The sequence below is a fragment of the Gymnogyps californianus genome, chromosome 1 (assembly GCF_018139145.2).
Source record: "Gymnogyps californianus isolate 813 chromosome 1, ASM1813914v2, whole genome shotgun sequence".
In the NCBI taxonomy this organism is placed as follows: domain Eukaryota; kingdom Metazoa; phylum Chordata; class Aves; order Accipitriformes; family Cathartidae; genus Gymnogyps; species Gymnogyps californianus.
This window is the reverse complement of record NC_059471.1, coordinates 202,892,650-202,912,922: the sequence shown is the minus strand read 5'-3', so window position 1 is coordinate 202,912,922 and position 20,273 is coordinate 202,892,650. Positions and strand designations below refer to the sequence as shown.

At 47.0% G+C, this 20,273-nt stretch overlaps 2 protein-coding genes across 2 annotated transcripts in view; both read right to left on the bottom strand.

The window, feature by feature from the left end:
• LAMB1 (laminin subunit beta 1) overlaps window positions 1-7,456 on the bottom strand; it is a 46,014-nt gene extending 38,558 nt beyond the window's left edge. The window contains exons 1-6 of the mRNA XM_050915274.1: window positions 7,385-7,456; window positions 7,070-7,239; window positions 4,513-4,648; window positions 2,413-2,486; window positions 257-445; window positions 85-148 (exon numbers count right to left, since the gene is read on the bottom strand). Of these exons, the coding sequence (XP_050771231.1) occupies window positions 85-148; window positions 257-445; window positions 2,413-2,486; window positions 4,513-4,648; window positions 7,070-7,239; window positions 7,385-7,421 (670 nt within the window). The 5' untranslated portion in view covers window positions 7,422-7,456. The remainder of the gene's footprint in view (window positions 1-84; window positions 149-256; window positions 446-2,412; window positions 2,487-4,512; window positions 4,649-7,069; window positions 7,240-7,384) is intronic.
• A 4,928-nt stretch (window positions 7,457-12,384) lies between these two features.
• Window positions 12,385-20,273, bottom strand: part of LAMB4 (laminin subunit beta 4) — a 42,114-nt gene continuing 34,225 nt past the window's right edge. Inside the window, 7 exon segments of the mRNA XM_050915275.1 lie at window positions 12,385-12,524; window positions 13,900-14,053; window positions 15,064-15,240; window positions 15,489-15,627; window positions 16,265-16,472; window positions 18,296-18,440; window positions 19,804-20,007. Of these exon segments, the coding sequence (XP_050771232.1) occupies window positions 12,385-12,524; window positions 13,900-14,053; window positions 15,064-15,240; window positions 15,489-15,627; window positions 16,265-16,472; window positions 18,296-18,440; window positions 19,804-20,007 (1,167 nt within the window).

Here is a 20,273-nt window from a genome sequence, read left to right as displayed (position 1 = left end):
CTTTACTTGTGGCTTACTGTTTTTTGTAAGCAAGTAAGTACAGAAATGCTTTCAAATGAGCCTGGAAGGTAACCGCATACATACTTTGAATCCTTGGACTGTACGGATCTTCAATTCGAAAAGCAGGATCTAAAACACGATATATTACCTGGAGGAAAAATGGTACAATGAAAGATTCAGCTTTAAAAATAAGAGAATCTGAATTTGTATGGAAAAAGTCTATACAATAAACATATTGGAAAAAAACCCCTCTGACCTCTCCTTCCGTTGAAGGTTCAATGTCAGAGTATCGGGAATCACAAATGATATCATCCACTTTCTTCATGGGTCCAGTTGAAATCCCAGGAAATGAGCTCTCACAGTCATATGCAAAATACCTATATACTTGCCACGTTTTTCCAAAATCAGATGATCTTTCTATCAACATTGCAGCAGGACGGAATGTCTAATAGTAAGAAAACCAAGAGATTTTATTCGGTTAATTATTACTTGCATTTACATTGAGTGCTTTTAAGTGTGAGCAATCCACATGTCTGGATTTTAATCTCTCTCCCTGCACTGACTATTTCCAATATTTGGAAATATTAGAAATATTTTTCTGCTGATATCCCACTTTCTGCTCAGAGGCAGATCTTTGAAATAACACGCATCAAACCACAGACTACCCATCTTCAAAAAGACAGCACTCAGTGGCCAAGTGCTTAAACACACTTACAATAACAAGCAAACCTGTAAGTTTTTTGGATTCCAAATCCTTTCTAAAACTGGGCGTTAAAGCAGGGCTTTAGGGAGACAAAAGGATTTTTTCCACTACTTGTGGAAAGCAGCACAGCCTTCTTCCTTGCCGTACCTCCTTGCCTAATCTTCTGCAAAGGACCTAATGGGCCTCCTCTCCTGCCTTGGGGACCGGGAGGCCACTTTCAGTGCTTCCCCTCCAGCTCTGATGCCCAGAAGTTCTTCCTGAGCAGTTATCTCTGATGCTCAGAAAAGCCCTGGGATTGCCCACCTCTCTTTGTCAGACCACGCTACCTTCTGCAGCATCTCTGCCATCCAGTGCCAGCCGTCCTCTGTGCCGCATTAAGAAAACCTTCTTCTTTAAGGAGACTGAGAGGTTCAGCTTCATTCACTCTTGCTGCATTTGACTCCCCCAATCCCCAGTGACCCTCCTCCAGCTGGCCTTGCCCAGACTCCGGCAGGCTGCGTTCGCTTCACACAAACCACCGTCCTTCTTCCCTACAAGTACTCAACTCTAGAACAACTAGCTAATGAGATTTTTAAAAGATTTTTAATCCCTCTGACCTAAAAATCTCATGTTTCAATTCATGCGCTGCCTTTCAAAAAGCAGATATTAACTTAACACCTGGCCTGCACCTACCAAGAAATGCCAACAGTCTCTTCGTTAGTTTTATATATTCAGAGGAGGCCGTCCCAGAGCCAAGCACAAAAGCATTTCAGTCATACCTGGAAAGAAATTTTCCTTCTGCTTCCTGGCTGAAAATATCACCCAACTTACAAACTGGTATCTCACCCAACAAAAAAATGTAGCAACCCAGAGGTAAGGCAGCTCAAGTGTCTACCACACAAATAAAGTCAACAAATCATCATTAAAACTATCTTTCCCCCGCAGTCTTTCTCCTGACAGAAGATCAAGCCCAGTGGCACCGGGGCACAATGGCGGCAGCACCTGCATCAGGTCAGGGGTCTCTTGGGGGTCCCTCGCTGCCAGGGTCCAGCAGAAAGAACTACCTTCCACCTCAGCCACCACCTTGAGGCAGGGGGAGAAACCCAAGACAACACCACAGGAAAAAGGAACCAGCTCTTCTAGAAAGCTGACGGGTAAAAATGAACAATTAATTTGTCTACATGCGAAGAGCAGAGATTTAGCCCTGCAGGAACTGCAGTCCCTGAAACCTCAGCTGAAGGTTGCCACTAGTGCTTGCCTGTGATTTAGGATGTACGGGACATAATCTGCCATTCCAAGACATCTGTTTGTAAAGAAACAAAGACACTTTGTGTACAGATGTTCCTTCTTCCTGAAGACCTTTCCATTTGCCAAATGAAAACCGATACCATGGCCAATTTTTTTTTAAGAAGAAAAATCCTTGCTACTATATGATTTAGCTAATGATCTTCCAGAACACAACCACCAGAGAGAGAGACACCAACACACACCCCAGCTTCAGTATGACTACTTCTACAGCCTCACTGGAGTTCAAACACAACTCAAGCCACAAGTCACAACTGAGCTTTCCTGTGTGACTTCAGCAGAGGTTAATGGTTGGCAGCTCCAAAAAATCGGGCAAAACAGCTCAGACAAAGCCCAAATCCCAAATATCAAATAGATGTGAAGGACTACGAGACCTCTCATTTCCTCGTGTTCTAGGGTTCAGGGTAAGGCTCTGGCTTCCTTACCTTGAAGGTCATTATGAGATGAGTGAAATGAAATTCAGCCTCCAGGTTCAGCTGGATAGTCACGTTTTCCAAACCTGCAGGGGCAGAGAAAAGAAGCCGTGCAGCAAACAAGGACACCCGCCAGTCTCTACATCTAAATTTTGCCAAAGCTCTTCACTCCAGTGGTGCAGAGACTCTTTTCTTTGCCACTTGGCTCTGTTGTCAAAAAGGGATACGAGGGTTAGTGCATTACTGAGGTACGGGGGAGACACCAAGGACCTGCTGAGGAGTGTATCGCACATGGGATTCCTGTACATTATCTGCACCAAACATGCTACACCCAAAACGTGAGCCTGCACTGCCGTTATTTCAGACTGCGTAACATGGCTAACATCACTAGATGTAGGGTAAGGAAGGGGACTGCTATGGGCTGGATCTTGGCACCAAAGCATCCAGTGGCTGGTACAACTGGGGATGTGGAGCCCAGACCTGCGTCGTGACCCCAGGCTGTCCTCACACACTACAGCCCGTCTGGCAGCAACAGAGGCGCAAGCTTCTGCAGCCCTAACACCCCAAATCTCACCAATGGCTGGTGGGGGCTGTTTCCCACCTTTCTTCACTTGCTGTGAACATTCCGGTCCATCCAGACACAGGAACAGTTCCTTTACAACCTGGTTTTGAAATACCCCTAAAGCAACTATCGCAGCCCTGCTTTGCAATCATGAGGGCTAGGAAACTGGTGAGAAGCAAAAAGTTTTCCAAACTCTGCTGTACGACTAGCTACGGTCAAGGACTCTACACAGAAAGGAAGAAAAACAGTTACAAATATTATTTTGTCATGCGAAAAGACCTCTCAAAACAGCTGAATACTAATTATACTATAGTTAGAAATTAAAAAAAAAAAAATCAAGATTTACAGAGAGGAGAAAGGGTAAGAAATGAAAATAATAAACCAATAGAGTGCTTAAATTTTCGACCAGCTGTAACTTTATGTGGAGTGTGCAGCAATGGTCCCTTCTGCTGTATTCCTGAATAGAAGAAAACATGAATTGGACAGAAAGAATCATTTGTTTTTTATTGTTGAAGGACATTTTCATGACCTTATGAGCTAAGAACTTTTCTGTGTGAATGCTGCCAAGGCTGTTGCAAAAACATGAATTATTTGGAATGTTAGAAGAGAGCCACTGGAGACAAGCAGCTTGCTAGGCTGATCTAAATGGTTAAAAAGGATTTAGTGAAAACCTTTCTTTACCAGGCAGCAGAAATGTTACAAATATTACCATTTTATTTTCATATACAGTAAGGCAGCTACAATGCCAATGCATTTGCAGAAATCCCATCCTGTCCAGCTGACTTTAAGGCTTCAGGGTAGGACTGCTGTTTAAGAAACCTCGATGCCTTGTTTTGTGTATGAAGGCATGCCAAAAGCATAACCATAAAAGTAAAAAGGGCAGAGGAAGGATTAAAAAAAAAAAAAAAGCCACCAAACTAACATCCAGTATTTTTTTTTTAACTAGCTGCCTTGTTTCTGGTGTTCATTTCACTGTTTGGCATATGGATACAGGAATTCAGGGAGCCCAGGAGTGAGAAGGCAGTTTGCAGGGTAAGAGATATCCCTGGCTTTGCTCTCCCGGGGTAGGACAGGGAAACGGGAGGTCTGCAGGCAGGACGGCAGCCCCCGGCTCTGCGCCCAAACCTCCTCCTTCCACCGCCTCCCTCCAGCCCAGCGGCGCGGGGAAGCCCTGCGGTGCTTCCTTGGCAGCGCCGCCCCGGGATATTTACTCCTGGAAGGCTGCTCTGCTCCCGCTGCCCAAACATGAGGGAGATCTGGAGCCGGTGTGGGAAACTTTTCTCTTTAGGAAAGGATTCTTGCAAAGTGGTGGGACGGCTTTTTCCAGCACTCCCAGAGGGCTGAGGGGGCTTCGTTATGGACTAGTTAGCGACCCTCGCTCCAGGGCACACAAAAGCAGCCATTTTTACTCAGCCCTCCTCGAACAGCATGATCCTTCACACGGCAGTAATCACCAGGCCAGAGATAACAGCAAACCCGCAGGTACCCTTAAACAAAAGGAGGGAAAGCAGCTCCCAGCCCTGGAAATGGCTCCCGGACAAACCCCGTACCATTTTCTGACTGCCACCAGAGCTTCAGGCGATTTGGAGCGAACGTGGTGACAACGTTTTCAATGCGATGACTGTCCGGATTGAGAGTATCGTGGAAGGGATCCTCGGAGTCACATATGAAACATTTTTTGTCCTCCTGAAACAACAAAATAATCAGCATTACTGATTTTATCCGTGGGGCAATAGTTGTTTCCTGCAGATAAGAGTATTTTCCATCCATACAACATTCCACTCATTTTGCCTGCAGGAGTCATCAAAGATTTTTTTTGTTGAAATGATAAGTGTATTTACCTTTATGAATTAATGCAAGTTGCCAAATGGAAAATATGCCAGGAATTCCATAAACTTTATTTTTAGGAGAAGTACATTTTCTATCGAAATTGCAGTTTCAGGAAATCCCTTCCAGCGCACATATTCTCCAGCAGAAGTCAGAACCAAAGGCAGCATCTACAGAAAATTGCTGAATTGCTTCTGTACAAATGTACACGTGCAAAACTGCATCTTCAACAACTTGTGTGAAATAACATTGGCTTTTGGGAGCCAGCTTGGAGATGCAAGTTCTCTGCCTTAGGTATACCTCCAGTGAGGCTCAGTGCACACCAAGGGGCCATCAGTGATTTAGTGACCAAGCCCTTTCAGCACGGGGTTAACTTTACTCTGAACCCAGCTTGTCAAGCTCCTACCTTTAACCTTGCATCTTCACCTGCGATTGCAACGCCAAACTATGCACATAAACCCAGTTTGCACTTCCTACAAGGTGTGCCCATAAAAAACCAGTTGAGTGCAAGTCTGCCATGTGCTGCTTGGGAAAGCCGGACACTTCTTCACCAGGAGGACAAAAACTCATCATGACTATTACTATGAACAATGCTATTTTTGCATTGTCCTGGTGCCTAAAACCACTGCTTTCCAATTTTGCAAGGTAGGATACAAACCGAACCAAAAGGGAGGGTTCCTGCCCAAACCAACTCACAGTTTGGCAGACTGGAGGGGGCAGGGGAGGGAGAGGAGCTCATCGCATTGCAGCGAAGGAGCCCGGCACACCAGCAACTCGTCATTGTCAAAAGCTACACAGGCATCATTCCTCCAGAGGGTTTATGGAGACAAACGCCGTGCTTTATCAGCCAAGAATGTGAGAGCTGGCAGGTCTGCACCACACAGGCTTTCCATTTCACCGATTTCGGCTTCAGCGGCTTCTCCCAAGCCCGGCGCTTCGCTCCCCACAAGCGTCCGGAGACTCCTCCAGCAGAGAGCACGGCAAGAGCAGGGGTCCCGGGGAAGATGTCCCCTCCTGCCCGCTCCAGGCTCCTCTCCCCCAGCACCACAGCCCCCACCTCATGCCACGACTTGCTCCTTCTCCCACCAAAATTGAATCCTAGAAGGTGCAATCCGGCAAAGCATTCAGTGCGGCCAAGCCCCATGTTATTAAGAGGATACTCAGCACCTTCCCGCAATTTCTTCAATACCACTTTATGGTTCAGAAGTAATCAGGGACATCCCAAATGCTGAACTGGGGCTGTGAGATCAGGAATAAGGGCACACGTGAACTTCTGAAGTGATGCTTTTTACTACGGCACTTCAGCATCTTTTGAGACAAGAAAACATAACGAAGTGCCTTTGTCATTTTGTTCTACCAGAGATGCTAATGTCGTTAAAGTCAATCCTGACATACTCTGAAAATGTTCCAGCAAAGCTAAACTCCAAATCAAGTAGGGGTAGTAAATCTCTAGTAGACAGAGCAATACAGTAAAACTAAAGGCGGGGCGGGGGGGAAGATTTGGTAACTTCAGGGCACAAATGGGCCAAGTGCTACAGCCCCTCAGGCAGGGCTCCTCCTGCTTCCCGTGGTTTTCCTTCCAAGTGCCAGAATCCGGCCCTATTGTCTCCGCAGTAAATTCGACCGGAGATTATCCCCTTACTTTCAGTTCAACAGAGCTCCACTTGTAACTGATATTTTACTCTTCTCCACCATCCCTTCTGTCTTAGAGATTTTAAGTCTGGTGAGCTGCTTCTGGCTTAAATAGTAACGAGCTTTGTGTTTTCCACCAGATGTGCGAGACAACCTTATTTGCATCCTTTCACTTGGAGACCATACAAATGTAATTGCATTACGGGAACCGCGGCCAAAACGCTACCCGGGTCCTACAGACCACTCTCAGTCAGGAAGCCGTCTAGACGGCTCCGAGTAAGTCTGAAAATACAGTATTAATTGAACTTACTGCGGCACATTCCTCCTCAGTAACCTCGATAAGGAAAGGGGGGTCGGGAGCCGACAGCCGCGAGGGGTTCCCTGGACCCAGGCTGCTCTGACGGGGCGCGGGGCCCCGCTCGGGGCCACGACGCGGCCCCACTGGAGACCACTGCCCACACCTCCCTCCCGCAGGCAGCGGCTTACCCCACCGCACCAGCCCCGGCGATGCCCGCGGGCGTGCGCCTCCCGCTGCCCCCTCACCCCGGGCCGCCACGGGACGCCATGCCCAGCCCCGCCGCGGGGGACCGAGCCCTGCGGCCGGCCGGGGTGCCCCGGGGGTGCTGCCCCCCGCGCCGAGGCGCTCACCTGGAGGTGGCTGACGATGCAGTAGGGCTCGGGCTGGCGGAGGCCGCAGGTGGAGGAGGCGGAGAGGCGGGCGGCGCGGCCGATGAGCAGGTCGCCGGTGGCGGGGTAGCAGCTCCCCTCGGCGCAGCCGTAGCTGTACTCGGGCTCCTGCGCCGCCGCGGGCCACAGCGCTGCGCGGCCGCGGAGGGAGAGAGAGATGAGAGAGAGAAGCGGGAGCGCGGTCAGGCTGGGCGCCCCGAGCCGCCCCGGCGGGCGTTGCAGGGGCTCGCCCAGCCCGCCGTGCCCCGACGGCGGCCGGAGCGGGGCGGGAGTTACCGAGGCAGCAGCAGAGGTACAGCGGGAGGCGGCCCATGGCGGGCGGCGGGCACCGGCGGGACGGGACGGGACGGGACCGCGACGGGACGGGACGCGACGGCGCTCCCCCTCCACGCCGCCGCCGAAAGCTGTTGCTGTGGCTGCTCCACGCAGGCGCCGCGCCCGCGGCTCCCGGGGAGCGGCTCCGCGCCGCCGGGCGCCCCCCGGCCCTCCTCCTCCTCCGCCCCGCCGCCCCCGCGGGGCCGGGCCGGGCCGCCCCACGCAGCCCCTCCCGCCCCGGCCCCCCGCCCCGGGGCTGCCCGGCCCCGCCGCAGCGCCAGGCCCGGGGGAGGGAGCGGAGAAGCGGCTGCCGTCGAGGAAGGGTAGCCCAGCCGGGGTGGGAGGCTGGGGAAGAGCGGCCCGGCGGCGGGCCGGGGAGGGGGACGCCTGCCCCGCTGCAACCGGCAGCCCCGAGGGGGAGGGCGGGGGCGGGGGGACTCCAGGCCCCCGCCACCACAGGTTGTGCTCTCCCTGCTGCTCCCCAGCTTTGGGAGCGGGCTCTGGGCAGGGTGCGGCAACCGGGGGGGAGGAATCACCGATGGGGCGTCCCCTCTCCCTGCCCCTGTCTGTGGGGAAACAATGCCGGGAATGGGTTTTTTGACCCAATCCTGCCTTCTGCCGGGGGTCCTGGTGGGGCTGGGCACCTGGGAGGGAGGGAGGGATGGCGGACGGAGCATACCCATGCAGCATGGCCTGGGACCCAGCGAAGGGCCAGGGGGTTGGCAACCGTTGCACGTGATGCTCAACGGCCCCGAATCACCTGGTGCTGTGGTGCCAACACACGTGGCTTGGGAGTGCCATTGCTGGGGATGGTGGCCATGCTGCTGTACATGGCTGGGTCTGGCCCTGGCGCGGGCAGAGAGGCCCATTCAACCCCAGGCCGGCCGCTGCCAGGCTGTTTCTCGTTAGCTGGGAGCACGTGGTGCTGCTGCCTTTCCAGGGGCGCTGGGGCGGCTGCAAGGGGTGAATGGCTGTGCTGGAGCTACCCCTGCGCTCTCGGCCTCTCGCTTCGGTTCCCTGGGCTCTGCCAGGGGACACGGGGGCTTTGTCGGCCAGCGGTAGAGTCCCCTTGGCACCCAGGGGAAAGGTTTACTGGTAAATAAATGCCGAGGAGTGGGTGCGAAGGATGGACGTGTTTGAAGAGCGCAGCCCCAGCTAGGCGCAGGCTGGGACAGCTGCATGGGTTTATATACCTGAGTTTTGCTTGCGCACGTGTAACACGTAAACTTGTGTAAATCTTTACCAGGTACCAGTGTCCCTCAAGAACACTTTGCCCTCACTATTTGCAGTGCCGGAGTGGTAACACACTGCGGTCTGTCCATCCCAGCAAACCCTGCCGATGTAGATAAATATGTTCGTTCTCATTTTACAGATGGATAGGCAGAAACAGAGAGATACCAAGTGACTTGCCCTAAAGGTTAAACACCAGGTCTGAAACATAACCCAGGACTCCCAAATGAAGAACTCGTGGGGCTGTTTCATTAAAGATATCCAGGAAATTAAACCATTTTAAGCTGACAGGACAGGTATTGTAATTCTAAATCTCTTCTGCAATGTGGTCTTCTAAATTCACAAAACTAATTCTGTTTCACAATCCTGTCATGTAAATCACAGCACAGCTTCGTTTTTAAGCTTCAGTACAACAAACATTTTTGTCCCAGTGACAGAAAATATTTTACTCTGCTGTGGTCAGAAACTCCTCCGGTCCATGGCAGACGGGCAGCGGCATCACTCCATGTTGACTGTGCAAGGACAGAGTGTTTCATTGCCGCTGGATTTTTTTCTGTCCCACTATTTTTTTCAATTTTTATTGAAGTTGTCTCCTTTTTTTTTTCCTGTTTCATAGCCTTGTAGAAGTCCTATCCTCCCCTAAACCTAAAATGGGCTAAAGTTGCCCTCCGGAGCTCCTTGCTGCTGTGGTTAGCTCCTTCGTGCCTTGCCGCGGATGGTGTGACAATGCGCTGTGTTCCAGCCTGGGGGTGACCCTGCTGCGTGGCATCAGGATCGAGTTGGAGTTGCCGCCGCAGACCGGGGTGGCCACCATCACCCGTAACCGTGGTCACCGTTCAGAGGTAGCCGAAACCACCAGCATTTACTGTGTGGGTAATTAGGTGCAGTGAACTTCTTTGTGTCCGTCCCTCTCTGCAGTGCTCGTGAGCAATAGCGAGTGGGAGTACGTTAATTTGATTCTTCAAATGATAAAAATTCAGTTTTGTGTCGTCTCCTATCCTTGTGGTTGGTGAAGCAGCTTTACAGTCCTGGGGTGTCTGTGTTTGTGCTGGGTTGGAAGTCTTCTCAAAAAACCAAATTTCAGACTTTAACCTCAGTGGGACCCACTTGATCACCCGTTTTCTTACAACACTGCGGTGGTTGAATGCCTAGCAAATACAGCTGATGAGATAATTTTTGATTAAATGTATCTTTGATTATATGTGGGTTTGGTTAAGTGTTGTTTGCATTTTGATTAATGTCATTGAAGTCAAAATGCTCTACAGCAAGATACTGATTTCAATATTTTTTTTCAAGAAACAGTTTTCTGAAGCCACTTCTGCCCACAAGAAGGAGGGCCAGGGGGAACTAAAAATAGGTATTTTTGATTCAGATACAGCATTTTCCCACAAAGTAACTTGCGCCGCTTCCAATGGGGAATGCTGCACAGTTGTAAAGCTCCGAAGCTGTCACAGGATGGATTTGGTGTTTTGTAGCTGCTGGTCCCATCAGGTCTGCTCGCTTTGTGTGTCTGAGCATGCTTGGAGGAAGGCAGGGGAGGTTAGACTCCACGCTGACTTTCTTCTTCCTGTTTCCGTTTTTCTTCCAGCGATTTCTGTTTTCCCCCATGGATACATCTCCCCTCCAGGCCTGTTTAACTGCCTTGTGTTTACAGACTTCTCATCCTTGTGGGTTGTCGAAAGCCATATGGCAACTCTCACAGCCAACAGTGGATTTTAGGAGGGAGTTCTCTTTCAACTTTCTGCTTGTGAATTCAGATTTTTAAAGCCATGAATGAAATAATTTTGGTTTATATGCAATTGGGAATTTCTTTCTAAGTGCTTCAGTTTGCCTGTTTCAGGTGCAGTGCAGCAGGGCCTACATTGAAACCTGCAGGAAACCCTTCGTTACCTGGAGACCTGCGTGTGAGCAGCTTGGTGAGTTGTGTGCTCCGAGTAAAATAGAGATGTTTGATTTCATTATGGCAAAGTCAATCTAAATACAGTCATCTGATTACAGTCTAGTAACTTATAAAGAAGCCTCACACCTCACAGATGATTTTTTAAAGTGCTAAAATTCAGAAAAAGCTAAACCGCAAATTATGTGCATACCTGCATTCAGATGTCTTTGTTAGATTATATCGAAGTTATAATTTGATTCCATCATTTTCACAATAGAAGCTATTATATGGGTAATGCGTGTTGCACATTGCCCTGGAGCACAGCTGGTTTGAGTTAGAGGAATATCTCTGAAATCTCATCCATGCCAGCAATTCCCACGCAAGCCCCCCGCTGCATACGAATGCTACTTTAGCTCTCCTAAACAAAGAGTGATAACTATGGAGGGTTTATCTCCGTTGGATCGAAACAATGCTTGCTTTTAGATAAGGATTGTTTTACGGATGCTGCTGGCATGAGAACGGGTAAATGCTAAGAGCCCTGTATTCCTGCAGAGTGTTCCTCATTTTACAGATGTGGTCTGGGCTGCATCCAAGCTCTGAAGCAGCGTTGGGCTCCTCACCCCAGCTGACTGAAGTCCATGATGGACGCTGTGGGACAGTACAGCTGGGAATGACATGATTTTAACTGAGGAAAAGGTTTTAACTGAGGACAAGCCATCATTAGCCTGTTCAGCATCCTGCAGGAGTATGTATACAAAGGGTGGGATTTAAAAACTGAGGCATAGCTCCCTTCAGTCTTTTTAAAACGCTAGCCCTTCTGTAGCATTTGCTTAGCCCCAGTCTCCTCCTTTATATTAAAAAAAAAAAAAAACCTAAAATTTAGGACAATTCCGGTGTTCTTTATGGCTGCAAGAAACTGCTGAGTGAACCCTGACTTCGGTGAAGTGCTGCACGTGGGAGAAGGGCTGCAGAAACTGTTTTTCAACATTTGTGGCCCTTTAGACTCACGGTTTAGACCTAAGAGATGGAGTGATTCTCCAGTTGTTGGCTGCGTTAACAAAAAATGTGGGAAACCCCTTATAAGCATAAGAAAAATAGACATTGCAGGAGGGGCATTGACAAAGAAATGATTTTGAAGTTGTTTTTGGCATTAAGCATCTGTGCACTGCCATCCAGTGGGCACTGGGGAATTGGCTCCCTGTCGCCCACCTTTGATGGCCCAGGGCTGCACGGAGGTACTGCGCATCGCTGTGCATTTTCAGTGAACATAGGGGGACCCCCACATGGTCAGGGGTTCCTAGTGCCCCCCCTGCTCTGTCTCAGTGAAGAGATGGGGATGGAGGAGTGACGGTACCCTGGGGACGCCGTCGGTTGTCAGCAGGGATGGCTACAGAAGCCCGCAGCCCTTCATCTGCATTGCCCCATCCCGGCCTGTGCAGCCCCGTGCGGGGTCGTGGCACAGCCATAGGTTACTGAAGGGTTCAGCAGAAGACACAGGGTGCTGGGAGTCTGTCTTTGAGGCAGTTACCTGCAGCGCTCTGAGCAATCCTCCTTTTGCATTTCCAACCCCCTACAGCGAGAAGCACTAGGCTGTGCACAGGAGTGTATTATAGAGCTCCCTCAAAGACTACATCCTGATTACTTAATCAGCTGGTTTATTAAAAGGTATTTCCTATTTCCATATAAACTCAACTGGACAAAAAAACAAGAGAAAATGACATTATTCACCGTGCCAAAATACTATAGGCACCTTCAGATGTATTTACAGAGGACAACCCTCCGTGCCGGGAAGCTCAGGAGGTGGTAAGCATGGAGACTTCAGTTGCATTTTACCTGATGGTCTGTTCAGACCCTAACTTTTGCATGTTGCATACTTGCTTTCCTGCTCCGTGATTTCATTTTTAATGGCTATCACTTGTTCCTCTAGTTGTCTCAGTTGCTCTGCCTTGTCTTGTTTGGTTTGATTCAGGTCCTGAAGCTTCTTCTCCAAATCTGGAAGAGTAGAGACATGCAATGATGCTCATATTTGTTGTGTAAGTAAAATCCAGGGATTAACCGCATTTCTTTTCCCAGCAGTTTTAGAGGCAATAAGCCCATTTCAAATGGGGAATGTTATATATGCAACTGGAGGGAAAAGTCTGGCTTCCGGATAGCGAGAGAAACGTGACAGCCTTAAAGAAATTAATTTCTCAGCATGTGCTTTTGTCCATCAGCTAGGATGGGGCAGGACACAGAGCTCTTAAAGGAGTTGGTTTAAATGGAAACACTCAGAGGAACAGCGTGTCCACCGATGTATGTAAAGCCTAGACAATTCAGGCATAATGGGCTTAGGTCTCCCTCATTTACAGGAATGTTTTCTGCTGGTCACTGTGAAAATACACCAATGTAAACATACTGGTAATGAGTCAAAACTGCATTATTCACTGGCTGTTTCCAATGCACTTATCATCTGGGCATTTGGAGTGACTGGGATGCTTCTCCTCAAGGTATATGCTCGAAATATTTATTCTGATCCTGTCCTGAAGAATTTGCTCCTGGGATGGAGTTTCTGCTTCAGTTTTGCTGATGTTACATGGTATTTTTGGACGTCGAGCCTGGCAGGATCCTAGGCCCAAGGATTCCTGGTGGGAATGCCCAGACCTTCACTACAAGCAGAACTAGGTTCCCTGTGTGCAATTACATGAGATGTGCTCTTCCTTTTTGCTGACCCTCTAAACCCACCCGAGGGGCTGTGTGAGGACCGGTGCCGGTATGGCTGCAGCAGCCGTGGTCTCCGCTGCCCATGACCCCTCTGCCTCCCGGCCACGGCCCCACAGAACCAGGGCACATCTGCTTCAGTCTCCACAAGCCAGTATTTGTACCTGGTTTGTTCTGCCATTGCTCAGAGATAATGTCTGAAGGGGAACAAATGTGGACTGATGGAAAACAGCTACCCTGCAGCTCTGTAACACAAACCATCACTCGGGTAATGTAAGAAAAGAGAGCGCAGAGGAAAGATTTAAGGTCCAAATACCCAAAGCAAGTGCATAAATCAAGGCTTCCAGCTAAATCTGCAGCCAAGTTTTATGCAGATTTTGCACTTGTCCTGTTTTTAAACTGCCTGAGTCAAATCACTGCAAGTCTCTGTGTGGACACTTCTTAAACTCTGCTTATAGCAACCAATTTATGTCAGAAAAAGTACATAAGCCAAATCAATTCAACTACTTTTAAACTGTTTGAGTAGCTTCAAGCAGGGATTTTTACCAGTTAAATTGTTTTAAACCTGATTTCAAGTGAACCTAGTCTGCTAGCGTCTGTGGGCAAGGACTTCAGTTTAATTCATGACTGTCACAATTTTCACCGCTCGGTATGGAAGTGAGAACACCACCTGTTATTCTTTTAATTTTTTTTTCAGTCTCTTCAACCAGTTTTTCTGCTTCTTCTTTCAGCTGCTTCACTTTTTCTAGTGTTACTTTTGGAGGTCCTTGGGCTTTTAGCTTTTCTTGAAGGACGGTGTACTTTCTTTTAATGTCAGCAAATTCCTGTAACAAAATGCCGTTACTTTGTTTAAGAGCATCTCATAATTAATCTGGCATACTGAAGGAGATTTTTATACTTTTTTTGAATATCCTCTTTGAACCAAACTTTAATTCTCTCATTCTCTTAAATCTTAAAAAAAAAATCCATAATGAGTGTACATTGAACAATGCTTTGCAAAACCTGATAGAAATCAATTAAAACAAACTGGCAGTGGAGCAATCTAAAGGTGGGGCGAGGATGTAAAGAAAATATGATCTAAGACTTTTAAACTTTATGCTGTTTTTACCTCTTTTGATAGGGCTTTTCTGTAAATTTCATTTTGCCATGAGGCTTAATTCAAGCTTAATGAATTATCTGTAGCAACATTGGTTTTTTTACATTTTTGGCAGTAGTAATATTTACTGGCTAATCCATTCCCTGCTGATTTAGGTTGTTGTGGAGGCTGCAGTTTAGATTTTGACTAGGTTTCTTATAACCTGAAAGCTTGGTCATGCTCCAAGCTTACGCTGTGGGTGCCGGGTTCTCCTTGCAATTTTAGCAAATTTCTAGCTGCATTCTCAAAAATTGGAGCTACTGAAAAGCACCCAGCCAACCAAAACCTCCAACTAACTCCCACAGCAATTTTCTCTGAAGGAGAATGGCACGGGATGAATGGCCAGGCTGCTTTCGTCACTCACGTATTTTAATATCTGGTTTTGTGATTTGTTCTGTTGTGTTTACTGGTGCCCACGGTGACTATGAGTCTTATACACAGTGCAAGGAAAAATGTCACAGAGTAGCCAGAGAAATGTGTATGTTTTCTTTCATTCAAGCAAACAGAAGTGTTATTTGCCAGAAGCCTTAAAATAAAAAAGAAATTATTCTTAACCTGTGACATTTTACAATGCATGGCATAAGGAAAATGTTAACAGTTTTGAGGAGAGCAGGGTAACACAATTACACTTCTGAATCAAAAATACTATTAAACATGGAGGGAATCTTTTTTCCCTTAACGTGTGACACAAAGGCTTACGTTATCAATATTCTGGGCTCGCTTGTGTGCTGCTTCTGCCCCTGCTCTTGCCTTTCTGGCTTGATTCTTGTTCATCAGCATTTTTGCCTGCAATGTGGCAATTTCATCTTCCATCTCAGACTGTTTTGCGGACAAGTCATTTAGTTCGTCGTTTGTCTTGTTCACTTGATTCTCAGCCTGAAACAGAGCAATTGAAGGCTGTGGTTTCTTATGTAACGTCCATTCAGCTTGCAGAGCGTGGTAATGAGGGAGATTAATGTCAACTGATTAAGAAGAGGAGACCCTTAAACATTATGGAATCGATGGCACATCCACGCCACATTCTGGTTTTATTTATTTAAGTTTACATTAAGGAAACTTCATGATGAAGTATCTTTTTCTGAAATGTATGTAGTAAATAAATTAAAATATTTACAGCAAGATACCTGTGAGATTTGTGCTCTGATGCCTTGTATCTCTTCATTTAGCTTTATGAGGGTGTTTTTGGAGTGTCCTTGGGACTTCACAACATTTTTTAGTTTATTATTCATTCCATCCACAGGTGGAAGAGCTTTAGCTGCTTTGCTAAAACGGAAAAATAGAAGCATGTGTAGTATCGTGGTGTGGAGAGCAAAGCAAGAACACGTTTCAAATGCACCCATGCTCACGTGCAGAAATGTTCCCTCAAGTCCAACAACAACCGTTAAAATTGTGGTTCGTAAGCTGACAAAGCAAAACCTCAGTAAGAAGGGACTTTGTGTGGGAGCACATGAGCTGCTGTATTAAAGGTGAGGCTGGATGCGGCGGGCTGCCTGGTGGTGCACTGCTAGTAAGGAAGACTCATGGGTGAACGTATTTTCTCCCTCCCCAATTCTTGTTGGTTCTTTCTCACCCATATTTAAACCTCCCAGTGAACCAGATGTAATGCTCCACTAGGTCCAACATGGAAGTAAGTAGCTGCTTTGGCCTCTTTGACTCAGCAGGCGGAGGAGCCAAGAGCTGGCAGGAGTTGCCTCCTTGCAGCATGTCGGCTCCTGCAGCCGAGTGGTCATGGCTCATTCCTGCTGGAGAGACCCTGTGGAAATGGCAAGCTGAAATCTGCTGTCATCTGAACTTTCCTTCCGGTGTTACTAGGGTACTGCCTGGGGTATGGAGCAGTCCTACCGTGCACAGTGCCACCCCAGCTGCAGTTGGCCCATCAGTATCAGAATACCCTACTCACTTGGCTTCTTGTGCCTCCACCAGCAGCATCCGAGCTTCCTCCCTTTTTCTGTTTCTCTTATTTGCATTCAGTTTGTACTTCTCACAGTGCTTCATAATGCTCCTCATTTTGCCAAGCATGCCTGTGAGCTCTCGTGGAGTCAGGGGAAGGTTTATTTGCAGAATGTAATTTGCCACCTTCTCAATGTCTTCTGGAGGCGCGCTCTCATCTGCAACAGAAATGGAGCTGAGGGTATCCTGAAGCAGCTCTTCCTCCCAGTGAAATGTAAATGAGCATTATGGCTGCCTACCCTTCGAGTTATGTGAGAGAATAAAGCTGACAGGCACATCAAGGGGGTAAGAGAATTATCTCCAACATTTTGTAATTTAATATTATGCTTCCAGGTACTGCTGTTAGTGTTGTCAGAACTGGCTAAAATGAGGATTTGAACCCACTTTGAACTAGGTTATTAAAATTCTGATGTAGAACTGAGCCCGCAGAAGGTTTTAAATCGGTGCACGGCACAGCTAGATGTGTCAGAGCCCATTTCTCCCTTGGCCCCCAGATCAAAGAGGTGCTGGAGAGACTGGGGTGTGAATGGAGCTTTCCAAGCCGGCTGGTGGGTGTAATCCCTTCCCTGGAGTTGCCACAATATTGAGAAAGTGGTTCCTTTGCTGGTTAATGAGAAAGGCTAAGCTACAGGGGGAACTTGGGTCAGACTCAGATAGGATGGGAATTTACAGTAGAAAAAATATATTTTGACAACTCCCCTTACAAATGAGCTCGTCCTAGTTCTTTGCTGAAGGCAAAGGCACACAGAGCGAGAGAGTCAATGCCTTGTGAAGCCTCATCATCACTTCTGTTTTCTGCTCACTTCCCTTTATAGACAAGACCTTGGCTGATTAAACAGTTGAAACATATTAAATGTTTGTGCTAACGCTCCAAAGTAACTCACCAAGAATTAAATAGAAGACATTTACTGTGCAAACAGTAGTCCATTCCTGAGAGCTATTTTCTGTAGAAATATATTCCTCTAAAATTACCATTCACGTCAATGTAGAGTACAGCAGATTTAATGTAACTGTACACCTCAGCTGTTACTGTTCTTAAACTTCAAGTTACAAAACAAAAATTGATGAAAAAATGCTTTTATAATTGTTAGTAAATGCCGTATGTCTACCAAGAAACATCAAAGAAGAGCCAAAGGTGGAATTTTCAATTGCTGTCAAATAAAAATCTGAGAATCTTAAGGACTTAAATGGAGTTTTTCTTCCAATTCAATAAAATAACTTAAATGTTCCCGAACAAAGGAAGTCCTCTGTCCTCTGCCCTCGCTCCCATCTGGATGGAGAGGTATGAATGCCAAAGGACTGCCAACATGCAATCCTTAGAAACTTATGAGATCAGCTATATTCAAGAGATTAAAAAAATCCTACCACATTTGAACTCCTTTGGTGCATCTGGTAAGAAAACTTAAGCTCCATTTCTTACAGCATTTTTCTGCAATTGCGAGAATGTAAAAAGTTTTAGGGTATATATGGGTTTTTGTTATTTTTTATGAGCTGTGAAGTTCTACCAGAATCCTTTGATTCCTCGAGTTACAGCTTTACAGAGACGATGGAGCAGTATGTGTCCTAATTCCCACGCTCCCTATGGAGAGCCTCTATTTATGGGCCTGGAAGAAGTGGGAGGAATAACAATTTGGGGCTGCATTGGACATGCCTGGTCATTATATATTGTATGAAATTATCTTAGTAGTCCTCTACTCAGATAAACCAGGAACTGAGGGAATTACTTGCATGCTTCAAATTAAGCACATATTAATAAAAGATGACAATCAGAACGTAACAGATCTATTGGAAAATTAATACAAAGTATTGTCACCTGGCAGAAAGAAGCACTAGGAAAAAAGGGATTGAAAAAGATTGCAGATCAGGAGGTAGACAAGAAATTTCATGTGTATACAGCTAGATCATTTTCTGGCCGTCTATTATGCTATATTATATTGGAATATATATTAAAAATGAGTCAAAAAGAACTTTGCATATTTACCTAGCAAGAAGTCTTTCACTTTTTGGATGAACTCCTTAGTGATCTCTCCGTCAACTTCAATTTGATTCTTAGCCCTCTCCAGTTGCCCATTAAATTGTGAGCCTTTCAACTTGCTGTCTTCTGCCATTTTTCTAATGTTTTCAACCTGGAAGTATTATTAGAAATAGCAGTGCCATTTTCTGGAGGTTATCTATCATTGCTTGGCAAGTTGAGCTCTGACACAAAAAGAATTTTGATCCAAGCCTCAGCTGGAATCACTTGATGTGGCTTTGAAAAGTAGTAGGAGACCCCTTTGGGGAACTCCAGAAGTTGCTACATCAGAGCCTTCATCTGGCCTCAGAAAAAGCCTAAATCAAACATTTTTTTCTCTCCACAACCACTGCTAAACCACAGCTCCTTCTGTTTCTAAAAGAAGGTGCTGACTGTTATTTTCTATTGCAGTACTGCAGCATGTCAGTGATCAGATTCAGTACAGAAAAGGCACATAATTTCATTTGCCTTTTCACACTGGACTTGCTGTTAAAAATACACTTAAGGGGACATAGATAAGGAAGGTAGAGTTTAAGGCTTGTCTTTAAAAGTTACATTTTGCCATTAAGTTAGTATTCTTGATAATTTAAGTGAGAGCTTTAGATTAATCATTGAATTCCAACAGTATTTTGCCACCTCGGCAGACGCCTTTTGCTGCTGCCCCTCTGTGTCCTGGGGCCCCAGGCATGTGCCCCGATTGCTCATTTCTAAACCCATCAGCTTTGATGCCTCGGGTGCATTTTAAAAAGAGGAAATGGATGCCCAGGCACCCTGCAGGGACAGGACAAAGCCACAGCAGAATGACATTTCTGTTGGAAAATGTGTTTTGCCTATAACTGTAACAGGCATCATCTCTGATTGTTAGTAGGAACAAACTGTTTTTACTGGTGTTTTGGGATTTGTCTGTTTTGTTTCCTTGGCACATGTTGCATTGGCCACACTTCGCTTGAGTTATTTTTCACTGCTACTGTGCAGTACAGCCGACTACTTGATGCCCTTCTAAACATCACCGGGGGCAGAAAAGCTCCGTCTTGAAATTATTTGCAAAAATTATTTAATGGCAAACATAAGAGTAATATGAAGTTGTATAAATAGAGCTTAACGCTATGCAGAGCAGTAATCCCATTGCAATAAGCATGGGCCATACTCAGGCTACTGATAAATGGTGCCGTTTGGATCTTTCCCAACAAAACCATAGACAATACTAGCCTGATGCCACCAGCTTCCATAGGCACAGGGCACCATGACCCATGAGATCTTGGCAGCTGTGAGGAAGAGGAAGGCATAGCTAGAGCCACAGTCTCTTGGTGGGACTGGCACCTAATACTCCCAGGACTGAACCATGATAGGTCTATGATGTTGTCATCACTATGTCACTGCTCTTTGTCCAAGGAGCACAATCTTTTGTAGATTTGTGACCTCCCAAATCTCATCCTCCATCCATTTCACTGAACAAATGTACATTTGATATACAGCACCTGATTCTCAGGTTCCTGTAGCTGAGTAGTCAAGTTATTTAGCAACACAGCAGTCTCCTCAGCTTTCCTGAAGGCATCAGTGGAGAGAGGAAGAGCTCCGCCGCAGTTTGGGCCACCGCACTGCCTGAGTCCATGACTGTCCCGGCACAAAGCTCCTCCGCAGGCTGCTGTGACACAGGGCTGGTCTCCTGGCACACCGCAGATCTGCAATAAGGAAGATGCTTATGTCAGGACTCCTCTGGGGGCCTGAGATACACTCCTGGGGGAAGGAAGATGTTTGACGTCATATGAGCATTGAACATAGGATGGGATTTTCCCGAAGAGACGGTGGTCTGGTCTCTCCAAAGATGGGTGTCGCTGCCAGTTACAGGTGCCCCTCCCCTGACTTGAAGGATGCAACAGCAGCCTATGGCTTCGAGCATCCTTGCAGGAGCCACTTGTTGGGCTCCATGTGTTGCACTAAGACCCTT